The sequence below is a fragment of the Hakea prostrata genome, chromosome 5, assembly GCF_041222555.1.
Source record: "Hakea prostrata isolate BN-2017 chromosome 5, UWA_Hpros_2, whole genome shotgun sequence".
Taxonomy (NCBI): Eukaryota; Viridiplantae; Streptophyta; class Magnoliopsida; order Proteales; family Proteaceae; genus Hakea; species Hakea prostrata.
Window position 1 is genome coordinate 26938447 of NC_142604.1, and position 12297 is coordinate 26950743.

A 12297-nucleotide genomic window follows, 5' to 3' on the forward strand; every position below is an offset into this window, starting at 1 on the left:
AAGATAGGTAGGAAATTAGGGAAAGTATCATTAAGAGCTTTGGTGGAATCAAATTCAAGGATCATCGCCATATGGCTTCAAGATCATAGAGTGAATTGGGGGATTCACTCTAGGGTTAAAAGAATTAAAGAAGAGGTCATTACAGTAGTGTAATACCCTTCTCATGATCAGAAAATCATAAGTATAGAAGAAAGAATGAATTAAAGAAGAAGCGAATTGAATACCAACCTTTTAGAAGAGAAACCGCTGAAGAAACCTGAACAGATACTTGAGGTGTAAAACCCAGCCCTAACCTTGACCCGGAAACCTTGTTATTTGTAGGTCCGATGACCCGAAGTAAAGTAAGAAGTCAGCTTTGGGCCATCCCGGAGGACTTGGTGTCCGGCTTTGAATCCATGAAAGTTGATGATGAGGTTCTATTTTTGGACGAATCGATGAGATCTGATTAGTTGATGGACTTGGAGTGCTCTCTATCTTGGTTTGAAGGCATTTCTACCTATTAGGTAAGTCACTTGACTTGTGTGCAAAACCCCTTTAGGATTGGATTTGATCTGGACCTTCAATTCCCTGTTTTGGTCTTGTTGTCGGATTGGTCGACGATTGGTCGTCGGGCCGACCAATCCACTCACCAATGAGTGCTTGTCTTTGGCAATTAGGTTGTTCTTGCTCTATTTAAGTCCAATCTCGAGTCCACTTCGTATTTGCTGCCTCCAAACTCTCTGACGAACCAAAGACCTCTCGCAAGTCATCTCTCTTGCATCCTTGGTGTTTTCTTGACGGATCTTCGTCGAAACTCTTCTTTTTGCATCAAAAGGTATGTCTACTCTCTCTTCTTCTCCTCCATCTTTGTTTTTCTTTCCTTTTTGAGTTGAGGCAGTAGAAGAGATGCTGCATTCTCTGTTGCAAACATCTCTCGAACATGTTCTCATGATCATCCTAAGGATTTGAGGCTAGAACAATGATCTTAACCATGATCATTGCAAGCTTTTGAAGGAATCATGATCAAACCATGATCTAATCTTTGTTAAACTTCTAATCTGAATTCTGATCTCTTTGGATCTTCTATGTTGATCATGTTAGTAGTTAATTACTGTGTTTTCCTTCCATGATCCATAATCTATAGATCTCTAGTGTTCTCTTCTACCTTACTATGTGTTCTTCATGATGCATGGTAGTTACATATATGGTAGGTTTTATTTCCTTATTTAGATTTATGCTTCTAAGCCTTGTTCCTTGAAGATCTAAGTATGTTTTCATGATACCTTTACCTGAGGCAATGATCCATCCTCCTATTGTTCTTGTCTTTGTTTTCTATTTCAAATTCATCAAGATCCATGGTTGATTTAATTATGGTAACTTTTTGTTTCCTAATTTGGATCTTGATATCTTGATTTGATTGGTGTTTTGAGGTCCCCTATATGTTAGAATACTACGGATGTAGTCTACCCCTTGATTAGTACCCTTTTGAACCACCAAATTCGGATTTCATATCTTAAAACTCGATTTTATAGGCTATCGTCGCATCGGTCGATTGGTCGTTGGACCGTCGACCAATCCACTCGACCAATGAGTACAGCAACTCCGATTGGTCTATGTTGGATGTTTTGGTATCTTTTCTGTTAGGGATCTTTCCTAATATGTTGTATATACTTGTTTAGGACCTTCTTCTCAAGTTTGCCGAGATCTTACTTGACTTTTTAGGATTCCTTTGGAGTTATAAAGGTAAGGATGGTTATTTCCTTAATTACATAGATAGCATGAATCTAGTTTCTATATTTGAATATCATAGATATGATTCCTAAATTAGATTCTTACAATGATATACTACTGTTGCATAACTTTGATTACAGTAGCATTACTTATTCATATTAAATTGATTCATGTATGATTTACTTACCAATGTTATAAAAATGATTGTAATTATTGATTTCTTTCCATATATGAGTTACCATATATGTGATGATATGATTGATGCATGTGTATGCTTAGTATGGTTTGGAAAGGAGAGGTGTCCTTTTGACACTTCTGTTCTTGGACTACTACGGGAATATTATGGGATGTTTCCGGAGATGCCCTCTGGACACCTTCCTAAACTGTTGGATGACATATCTAGGATTGTCTAGTAGTGTTTGGCTAGGATGTCCTGTTATGTCGGACCCTAATCGGAGGGGTATTGAGACCGAACGACCCGTGGTAGCAATGGGGATTCATGGGCGCTCAAGACCGGTAACCAACCCGTGAGAGGACAGGAATCACATTGTGGGGGCCATTTATTGATAGGGTTGCATATGGTTAGACTTGGGCTCACGGGCGCTTAAGACCGGTAACCAACCCGTGAGAGGACGTGAGAGCTTCCCGTTTACCATATGTGGATGATCAATAGGGTTGATGAGTCCGTAGTCAGGGACTATGAGGACTCTAGTGTGAAGGATACCGGAAAGGATCGTCAGGGACGAGGAATGGAAGTATCTGGATCTGACTTGATGTAACTAAGTAGAAGACTTGCATTTGGCTAGGTTTTACCCCGACATGCGCCGTACTTATACCAAATGGTTGTGAGAGAGTGTGTTGACTTAACCCCCTGCCATGGTTTGTCCTGAGGGATGAAGGACCCATTACCAATCGGCTGCTCAAGACCGGTGAAATGATCCGTGGGAGAATCCAAGATATCTTTAATGGTTGAGGATGTGAGTGGACCTTCCTAAAGAAGTACGGTGCTATGACTTAAAGCATGTCTGCCAATAGAGACCAGCATACATAGAGTTAGATTCATTCATTCATTGCTTGTCTCATATCATATTGCATTTATGTTTGTTCTGGAATCCTGCCATTTATGTTATTATGGATTTTTAACGCCTTACGAGTTTCTTTGAAACTCATTCCTTTATTGTACAATGTTGTTAGACTATCCTGCAGTGCTGAGTACTATGACGGTCCCTATGAAGAAGCGCAAGGCGAAGAGGCATATCTCCGGGAAGGTGATTGCGGTTACCACAATTACTCGAAGATCCCGCGAGTGGTTATGCTCCGTACGATGCTTAGTCCGACCATTGAGTGGAAGCGTCCTTGTGCCATTTATGAGATTTACACTTACAAGGATGTTGTCTATAAAGTGGAGAACAATTTAGTTACCCAATGTACTAGCTACTGGGATTAGATTTTATTTAGTTTATTCTCTTTAGAGCTACTTTTCCGCTGGTTGTAAAGTGGGATTTTTGCCTCACTTTACTTATCTGTTTGATACTCTGATTATATCTATTATTTTGATTCATTTATGAATCATTCTTTCTTTATTGGATCTATGATTTATCTTCCGCACTTTTATTATGATTGTTCATGATTATGTTATTGTTTATGTGGGAGGTTGATCACTCGATACCTGATCTTCGGGCTGTGGATCACACTCTCGGGTATGCCAGATAGGGTACCGGCTGGGAGGGCGTGACATGAGGATCTTCCTTGACTTCGAAGGAGAGGATCTAGGGATCTTCCCACGTTCTCCCAAGGCTTAGAAACAGATTGAGAGTGAAACACATGGAGGTCCCCCTTTTAAATAGCACAAAGAGTTCAAGAGTTACTAGGGTTTCACCAAACTGACCAAACTGACCCTGTTGGTTGATTGGTTGCCAAAGAGGAAGTTCAAAGGTCGATCCCACACTATCTAGAGGTTTAGAAACATGGTGGGAATAGTTTACCACGAAATTAAAGGAAATAAAGCTTTTGAAAACCTTCAAAACAGATATTTACCAAAATGCCACTGCTTGGACAACTTGTTCAAAAATAGGGATTTAATGGGCCTAACTTCAATATTTTTGGATGGGCTTCTTTCAACACATCATACTACTTACCTAGTATGGAGGGAAGTCTTCAAACTAGGTCCAACCAAGTTCTTCTTCACAAATAAATAGTTCAACACCAAATCAAATAAGGTTTCCATAAGGAAACACCATCACCAATATCCATGGGTTTTGGGTCAAACACCATATCTTCTACTGAGATGGCCCACAAAGACATCTTCCTAAGATTTTCAAAGATAGTAAAACAGAAATCACGGTCAAACTTCGAAGTCAACATTAAACAAACCCTACTTCACCCAAAACAGATCCGGTCTTCGGGCTAGATTTGGGCTGGGTGTCACACCAACAGACCTAGCAGGGGATCTTTGGCAGATTCTGTCCCTGTTGGTCTATTGGCCCAATCAACCCAGTCCACCAAGCAAGACAGCAAGGCCAAAACAGGGAAATGAAGGTCCAAATCAAGTCCAAATCCAATGAGCTTCTCCCAACACAACATATGCCTTACCTAGTATAGAGGAATGCCTTCAAATCATGTCCAACTACACTTTAAGTCCATCAACTAGTCTCATCTTCATCAAGGTGCAGTTTCATTTCCAATTCTATCAAAGCTTCCAGGTATGGAACACCATCATCAACTTCCATGGGTTCTAGGTCAAACACCATGTCTTCCACTGAGATGGCCCATAGTTGGCTTCTTCCTTTACTTCGGGTGTTTGGACCTACAAACAATAGGGTTTTCGAGTCAAGGTTAGGGCTGGGTTTCACAATTTGGGTGGAGACTGATTCAGTGGCTATGGCTTTATGGGTTTTTATTTGTGGCAGCAGCTGCCTGCTAATGCCAATGGTCAGGATTTTTCAAATTTACAAAATTCAGTCCTTGACTCCACCCGATCCCTAAATTTCCAAATCTGTGCTCCTCCCCTCCACCTCTTTCTTGTTCCACCACCACCACCGCCTGCAGACCTTCACTTGTTCCAACCAACCCTCTAATGAAAATAATGTTGGTTAGATGTAGAGAGCGAGAGATTTTCTAGTAAGATACTGCCTGATGTGTTCTCAGAAAAGCTTTTCATGGTGTTTTTGTGTAATATCACTACTTTCACGCGATTGCGCCATTGGTATTGGGAGGCTAATGTAGAATTCAAGGTTGTCGTTTTGGAGTTCCACAGGGCTATAGATGTTCTTCCTGGCATCAAAGGCTGTTTGAACAACAAGAGGTAGTAAAGAAGAAGGGTAAAATAGAAGATGGATATTTACCTAGCGAAACAGTAGAAGCGGAATCCTGGGTATCAGAGAAGCTGGTGTGGATGGGTTGTTTCTACTTCTATGCATTTCTTGGCATATGGGTTTTTAATCTGAGCATTTCTTGGCATATAGGTTTGAGTTGGTGGTGAAACTCTTGGTAGTTGCAAAGGTATGAGAGGAGGTAAAGGAAAAAGGGCTGGAGAGTTCTGGTAAGGGTCATGATACCCCAATACATTGTGAAAGGAATGAGGAAGTAGGGGAAGTTGATTCCAATGCTGGTGAGACTGGTTCCTCCCTTTGCAACTCCATGGCTGCTCAGAAGTGCAAGTCTTGCTAGATTTAGAGTCTTCCCTTTCTTCCATAATTTGGTTGACCCAGAAACAAAACCACCACCATAAAAATGAAATAACTATCTCTCAAGTTTCTAGCCTTGAATACTATTGTCTCTTAAGTTTCAAGTGTGTGTGTGTGTGTGTGTGTTAGAGAGAGAGAAAGATGAAACGGATACCCTGGTGATGATCTCTCGCCCTCTCCATCTAACCAGCTGATGTGGAGAAAATATTACCAAACCTGATTGGAACCATGGTCAGGAAAATTGCTACCAAACCGGGTCTACCTTCGGTTCAATCTTCGACTCCAGTCGAATATGGCTCAACCAAGATCGGGTTCAGACATTTGGTTGAATTGTCATTACGCAAGAAGGAATCCAGAAGGTTCCAAGGATAAGCATGACCTCGAGGAATTCGGGATACATGATTGAGTTATATTGCCACGAGGAGTGAACAATCGTGTCACACATGGAAACTATCACTGAGGTGGGGGAGAGTTCGAGACCTATAAGGAAACTGCCTTCCATGCTTGAGAAAAAGGGTAAAACCCTCACAATCGGATGAACACCAATGAAGATCATGAATGAATCCAACGATCAAGAACAAGAGGTAAAACCTATATAAATCAGTGCTCTACGCACAACAGAGGTATCTGAATCATTTCCCTTACTCTCTCGTATTCAATTTATGCTCTGCAACTCACCAGAGCTCCATGATCAGTTCCATTACTAACTTAGCCTTCGGAGGTGGCCTCCCGACCCTAGGGTCGAGCTATGTCTAACACTGTTTTGCAGGTCATTCCCCAAGGATCTCAACGCTGAGTACATTTTGGACACATCATTTGGTGCCGTCTGTGGGAAACGCTTAAGAAAGCCATCGTGCAAATTAGATCAGGAATGCTAAATCAAACACTCTGAATAATGATTGAACATAAGGTGATTGGCAATTCCCTTGATAGGTAGTATTGCTTTCAAATTTCTTTTGTTAGTAATCCAACCAAAAGGTACATCATACACTCCCCTTTCTCTTTAATTTTGCTTTTCATTGAGTTTGAATAATTGCCAACCATAAGTGTTACGTTGCTCTTGAATGGAGCCTCCAAAACCAATTGATTGAAATTTTGTGGCAACTTGCTCAAAACTGAGAACAGACCACTAGATTTGGTAACTGCATTAGTTTTTTGTAAAGTTACATTACCGACTACAAAGCGTGCCTTCATTTTTTAAATTATCTTTCAATGCATGATCAAATGTCATTATCACATTGTCAATTGCTTATGTGCAATTACATAAGGAGAACAAATGGCATGTTTACAATGAATTAACTATTGTTACTGATTGAGATCCATGATCACTATTCTTTAGTTTTGTCTTTTGTCCAAAGCATATTACAGTAAAGTTATCTGCACAAAGTATACACCTAGATTTTTATAATCTGAGTTGTGGGTGTTCTTAGTTACAATGCTTTCAATATTTCTGCAACCAATTTTCCAGAAGTGAATCTAATGGCCTTTGATGAGCCCATTTATATCATGTTCTCTCAACCATAAGAGGAGAACAAGGAGAACAAGAGAAGTTAGCAATCAAATCCAAGTTCAAAAGTTCAAACATGAACAAACTAGCAACAAGCAAGGTTAAGAGGCCACAAAGGTTCAAAAGATATTCTGCAATGCTGGCGTTTGGGTCCAAACTCAATTGCCTATGGTCGGGTCCAAACCCAGTTGCCCATGGTCGCATTCAGACCTAGTTGGGAATGATCTTCCTGTATCAGGTGGTGATGCATCCCCTGTGGTGAATCGGTACAACTTAAAAGGTTAAGGAACGAGGAAAAAGAATACAAGAGAGATTGCGATGTTCGTGAAATCGTGATCATGATCGTCCTCGAGAGTGGAAAATGGACTAAGATCATGGGTTGCATGATCATGTTGAACGAGAATGTTATTATGACCGAGAACATGAACGTGACTACGATCGAGAATTTACGATGATCGAGTGGATCGGGAATTTACTACGATCAAGAATTTATTAAGATCAAAAGATACCTGAAAATGGGCAAAGATCAAAGCCGAACAATGATGATTGGGGTCAAAAGCAACGTTCGAGAGGAGGCCGAGGGTCAAATGCAAAGAACAGGGTTACAACTTACCCCAGTTTGAGGACGCTCTCCCCAAACACATAGGTATCAAACCGAGGGCCAGAATTTCGGTCGGGATCCCTGGGATTGGGAAGGACTATCAGGAACTAGAAGAGTTTGGGAATTTACCTAGAAGAAACAAACGTGAACATGATCGGGCGTAGGAGAGTCGATTGGGAACTCTCACTGTGAAATCCCACCTAACCCTAACCTGGACACCCTATTTGTTTTGGATGAAGAAGAGCTTGTTTGATGTTTGACCTAAAAGTTGGACCTTGAGTACAGTGTTGGTATCTTTGGAAGGTCCTAGGAAGTCAGGTCAGACCTCTCCCTTAGTGTTGATCCGAAGACTCGAAGTGAAGGAAGAAGCATTGTGGGCCATCTCAATGAAGATATGGTGTTTGATCCAAAACCCATGGAGATTGTTGATGGAGTCCCCTATTTGGAACCTTATCTAATTTGGAGATGAATTGCATCTTGATGTTGAAGAGCTTGGTTGATGGACTTGAGGCCTAGTTGGACATGTTTTCGAAGGTCCCTCAATGCTAGGTAAGTTGCTTATTGAGTTGGGAGAAGCCCCATTGAAAATTTTGAGGTTTGGAGCTTGAAATCCTGAGTTTGGGCTTGCTGTCAGCTTGGGTCGATTGGGCCAAGCTACCCAGCCAAGCTGCCCAGTGGCAAGGGTAGTGGTGTAAAACTCTATTTTTTTTAGGGTTTTTGAGGCTCTATATAATAGAACTTCATGGATTTCAGCCCCATTATGTTCCTAAGCCTCTAGAGAATGTGGGAATGACCTTGGAACCTCCTCTTTGAAGCCAAGGAAGATCCCCAAGCATCCATTAGAGTTTCTTCGTCGAATCTTCTTCTACAAGGTTAGTAATCGATCTGTTTCTCTCTAGATCTATTCTCTCTATTATTTCTTCTAATTGTTTTGATTGTGTTGGGATTTTATAATTATTAATTTAATTATATGCCCAAGGGCAATATTGGAAACTCACGGGCAGTTACAAAATATAGGGTTATATATTTGTAACCACCGCATCACTGAAGAGATACAAGATTATTCGTGCATGAGATTTTTTCCAGAGAAAGGCGGCTCCCATATCTCTCTCTCCCTCTCTCCAAGAAATGCAGGAAAGGAGTTCCTTGCTTTAGATCTCCTTACCATCCTTCCACGGCATTTGGGTTGTGGAATTTATTCCCTTTCCTAGTGATTCTGAAATCACACCGGTGGAGCTTTGGTGGAGGAACAAGAACATGGAATCCAGATAACTTCCATTGTAGATATTCTATATTTAGGAAAGAGAATCCAAGTAAGGATTTTTCCCCTTCAATTATAGAATTGAAAATTATATGGAATATTACCAACACTGGCATCGAGCCATGGTTCCCACTTGTTCTTAGTTCCTCCCTATTGTTTGTGTTTTCTTGAATGGACCCAATGGGAGGATCCAAGGTTTGATAGCAAACCCATGGGAGAATTGATAGGGTTTTAAGAAACCCTTATTTTTTGGGTTCGGATTCGAGTGGAGGATTTTTGATTTCCCTTCTATAAAAATTACATGCATTGATAATCCATGATGAATGTTCTTGTTCAATGTTTATTATTGGGTTTTTTTCATGTGTTTTTGGAAGAATTTTTGGGAGAAAAAAAATGTGATTTTCCGTTTTTTGAAAAATTTCATTCAAGGGGAAAATGAAAAATGACGCCATTTTGGTCACTGTGGACCAGACGGACATCCGTCTATTGGTCTGTCTGATCACAGTGACCCGACGGAATTTCCGTCTTGGGAGATGGTCATCTGTCTAGCCAAACGGTAGTCCGTCTAGGAGATGGATTTTTTGGATGTTGGTTTGTCCAGTTCAGAATGTGTTTCTAACTTACTAGACACCAATGGCCCAACAATCTGTGTGATGTGTTGAGGGCCTAATGGGGCCGAGTGGGAGCTAGTGAGGTAGAAGTGTTCTGTGTGAACCACCTTATAGCATTAACATGATTGAAAGTTTTATTTTATTCAAACTGTTTTAATTATGGGTCTATTAATCGTGTTTCTTGCACAGAATGAAACTAGTGTATAAATCTATGTGGGTTTGCATGAGAATTTGATTGAATGTTTGTAAACATCTATTTTGGTTTAAATGCTTATCCCATAGGTTGACTATGCTAGTGTGATTTTCTATTGCATGTGTTGTGTTTTATGCTAGAATAGTTGAACTCATCCTTGTATATTTTGTCTCTAATATAATGGCTGCTACAAAGAGCATAGTTGCTGACCTCACTAAAGGAGATAAATTGAACGAGAGGAATTATGACCTCTGGCACTGAAAGGTGCAGTATCTCCTAGGAGAGCAGGATATGCTGGAAACTATAAAGCAGACCATGTTCCCACCTGAGGAACGTACCACTGCACAGCATCTCAGGGACCTTGAGTTATACAATGCCTGGAAGAGGAAAGACCGGGTAGCTAGGATTACTATCCTAAGCTCCATGAGGGACGACCTGATGCTTTGGTTTGAGAAGCATAGGATTGCAAAGTCTTTTTGGGAGGTAGTGAAGTTCTAGTATGGCGAGACTTCCACCACAAGAGGCCACCAGCTCGGACTCACTTTTGACAATTATAAAATGCACCAAGGTCACACCATGAGGAAGCATATAACCATCATGTCCAACATGATTAGTGAGTTGAGCACATGTGGGCGCCAAAAGAATGATGAGGAGCAAGTCTCCGTAGTCATCAGGTCACTACCGAAGACTTGGGAGCATATGAAGATCTTCTTGACTCATGTTGATGATGTCAAGACTTTTGATCAATCTCCCAAGCACCTTGAGTTGGAGGTGGATCAGATGTTGGCCGATGCCACTCAAACTGAAGTACTTGCTACTGAAGCTAGCACTAGGAAGAGTGTAGGCTTTCAAGCGCAAGAAGGAGAAAGCTCAACCTCAGCGGTCTACGCAAAGTACAAAGGTGGGAACAGAAATAAGAGTGGTTTATGAGACATGGTTTTAGAATTGTATTTGAAAAACAATTCTTTGGTTTCGTATCTAGGTGATACAGTTTATGGTTATGGTTTTCTTCATAATGGTTTTATTGTATTGGATACAATTGATGATTTATCTAATTCTAGTAATGCTTTAGTTTGCCAAAATACTATGTGTATTGATTCTAATATGTGGCATGCTAAACTAGGACATATTGGCATAGATAGGATGAACAGCTTGGCAAGAGAAGGTCTCTTAGGCCAAGGTTCACTATCTGATTTGCCAACCTGTGAGTCATGTCTAGCAGGAAAAGCAACTAGAAAATTATTCAGAAAGGCTTTGAGAGCCTCTCTTCCTCTAGAACTTATCCATTTAGATGTGTGTGGACCCATGAATGTGCATACTAGGAAACGACAGACTTATTCCATCACATTCATAGATGATTATACACAATATGGTCATATTTATCTAATTTCTCATTAGTTATAAGCTCTAGAATGTTTTAAGAAATTCATGAGCTTAGTTGAGAATCAGTTAGATAAGAGGATTATAACTCTTAGAACAGATAGAGGTAGAAAGTATCTCCCCGATATGTTCAAAGGGTAGTGTGATGAAAAGGGGATATCTAGGCAACTTACTATTCAAGGACTCCACAAAAAAATGGGGTTGCTAAGAGGAGGAATAGAACCTTGCTAGACATGGTGAGATCCATGATGGCGCAGGAAGACCTACCCATCTCTTATTGGGGAGATGCTTTGCTGACTGTGGCCTATATCCTCAATCGAGTTCCAACCAAATCGGCCTTCCACACCATATGAGTTGTGGATCGAAAGCAAGCTTGAGTTACTTGTGCGCATGGGGATGTGTAGCATATATTCACTCTACATCTCACCAATATGGGAAGCTTGGACACAGAGGAAGAAACTGTATCTTTGTAAGATATTCTGAACTCTAGAAAGGACATGTCTTCATTGGTCTAGATGAGAGTGAGAGGAGAACAGAACTTGAATCTAGGGATGCAACATTGTTGGAGAATGATTTTCCATCTCCTTCAGGAGTTAACAAAGAATCATCGGAATTCTTTGAGATACAAGATAGTGATCTTGTCACTCCAGGGATTCAGACTCTGCATAATGAACCTGGGGTTCATCCAAAAGATCCTAGTGGGGTGGGAGTGTAGATGTGATAGCTCCCTTAGAGGTTGAGCAATTTGACATGCATGTGCGTTGTAGTGGGCACGGGGTAGTTCCTCGTCGACTATTTGACATAAAGGATGAAGCCTACATGGTAACTCCTGAAGAGATAGACTATGAGATGGCTCCAGTTGATGAGCATGAACTGAATAGCGTGCAGAAAACTCTTGCAGGGACAAGCTCAAAGGAATGGTTGAAAGCGATAGAGGAAGAGTTGGAGTCGATGAAAGTTAATCATATCTAGGACTTGGTTGACATACCGTAGAGCCGAAAGGCAATTAGGAATAAGTGGGTTCTCAAAATCAAGAGAAAGGCGGATGGATCTATTGAGAGATTCAAGGCTCGTTTAGTGGCTAAGGACTAAACCCATCAAGAGGGCGTTGATTATGAGGAAACTTTTTCCCTTGTGGTTAGGTTTGCCTCCATCCGCCTCATACTAGCTATTGTTGCTCAGTTGGACTTGGAGCTTTATCAAATGGATGTAAAAGCTACTTTTCTCAATGGAGAACTGAGGAAGAGATCTATATGGATCAATGATGAGCACATTTATGTGTGAAATCTTAGGGCATAAAGCATGCATTTTATACACTTAGAGTGGAGTTACCTTGGGTTTTATGTTG

The 12297-nt window shown here is 40.8% G+C and overlaps 1 protein-coding gene across 1 annotated transcript in view; it reads left to right on the forward strand.

Annotated features, from left to right (window-relative positions):
* The window catches only part of LOC149015762 (sugar transport protein MST3-like), a 150294-nt gene that overhangs the window by 44261 nt on the left and 93736 nt on the right, over nucleotides 1-12297 (forward strand). The window contains exons 7-8 of the mRNA XM_089156588.1: nucleotides 4807-5014; nucleotides 5175-5211. Coding sequence (XP_089012714.1) covers nucleotides 4807-5014; nucleotides 5175-5211 — 245 coding nt within the window. The remainder of the gene's footprint in view (nucleotides 1-4806; nucleotides 5015-5174; nucleotides 5212-12297) is intronic.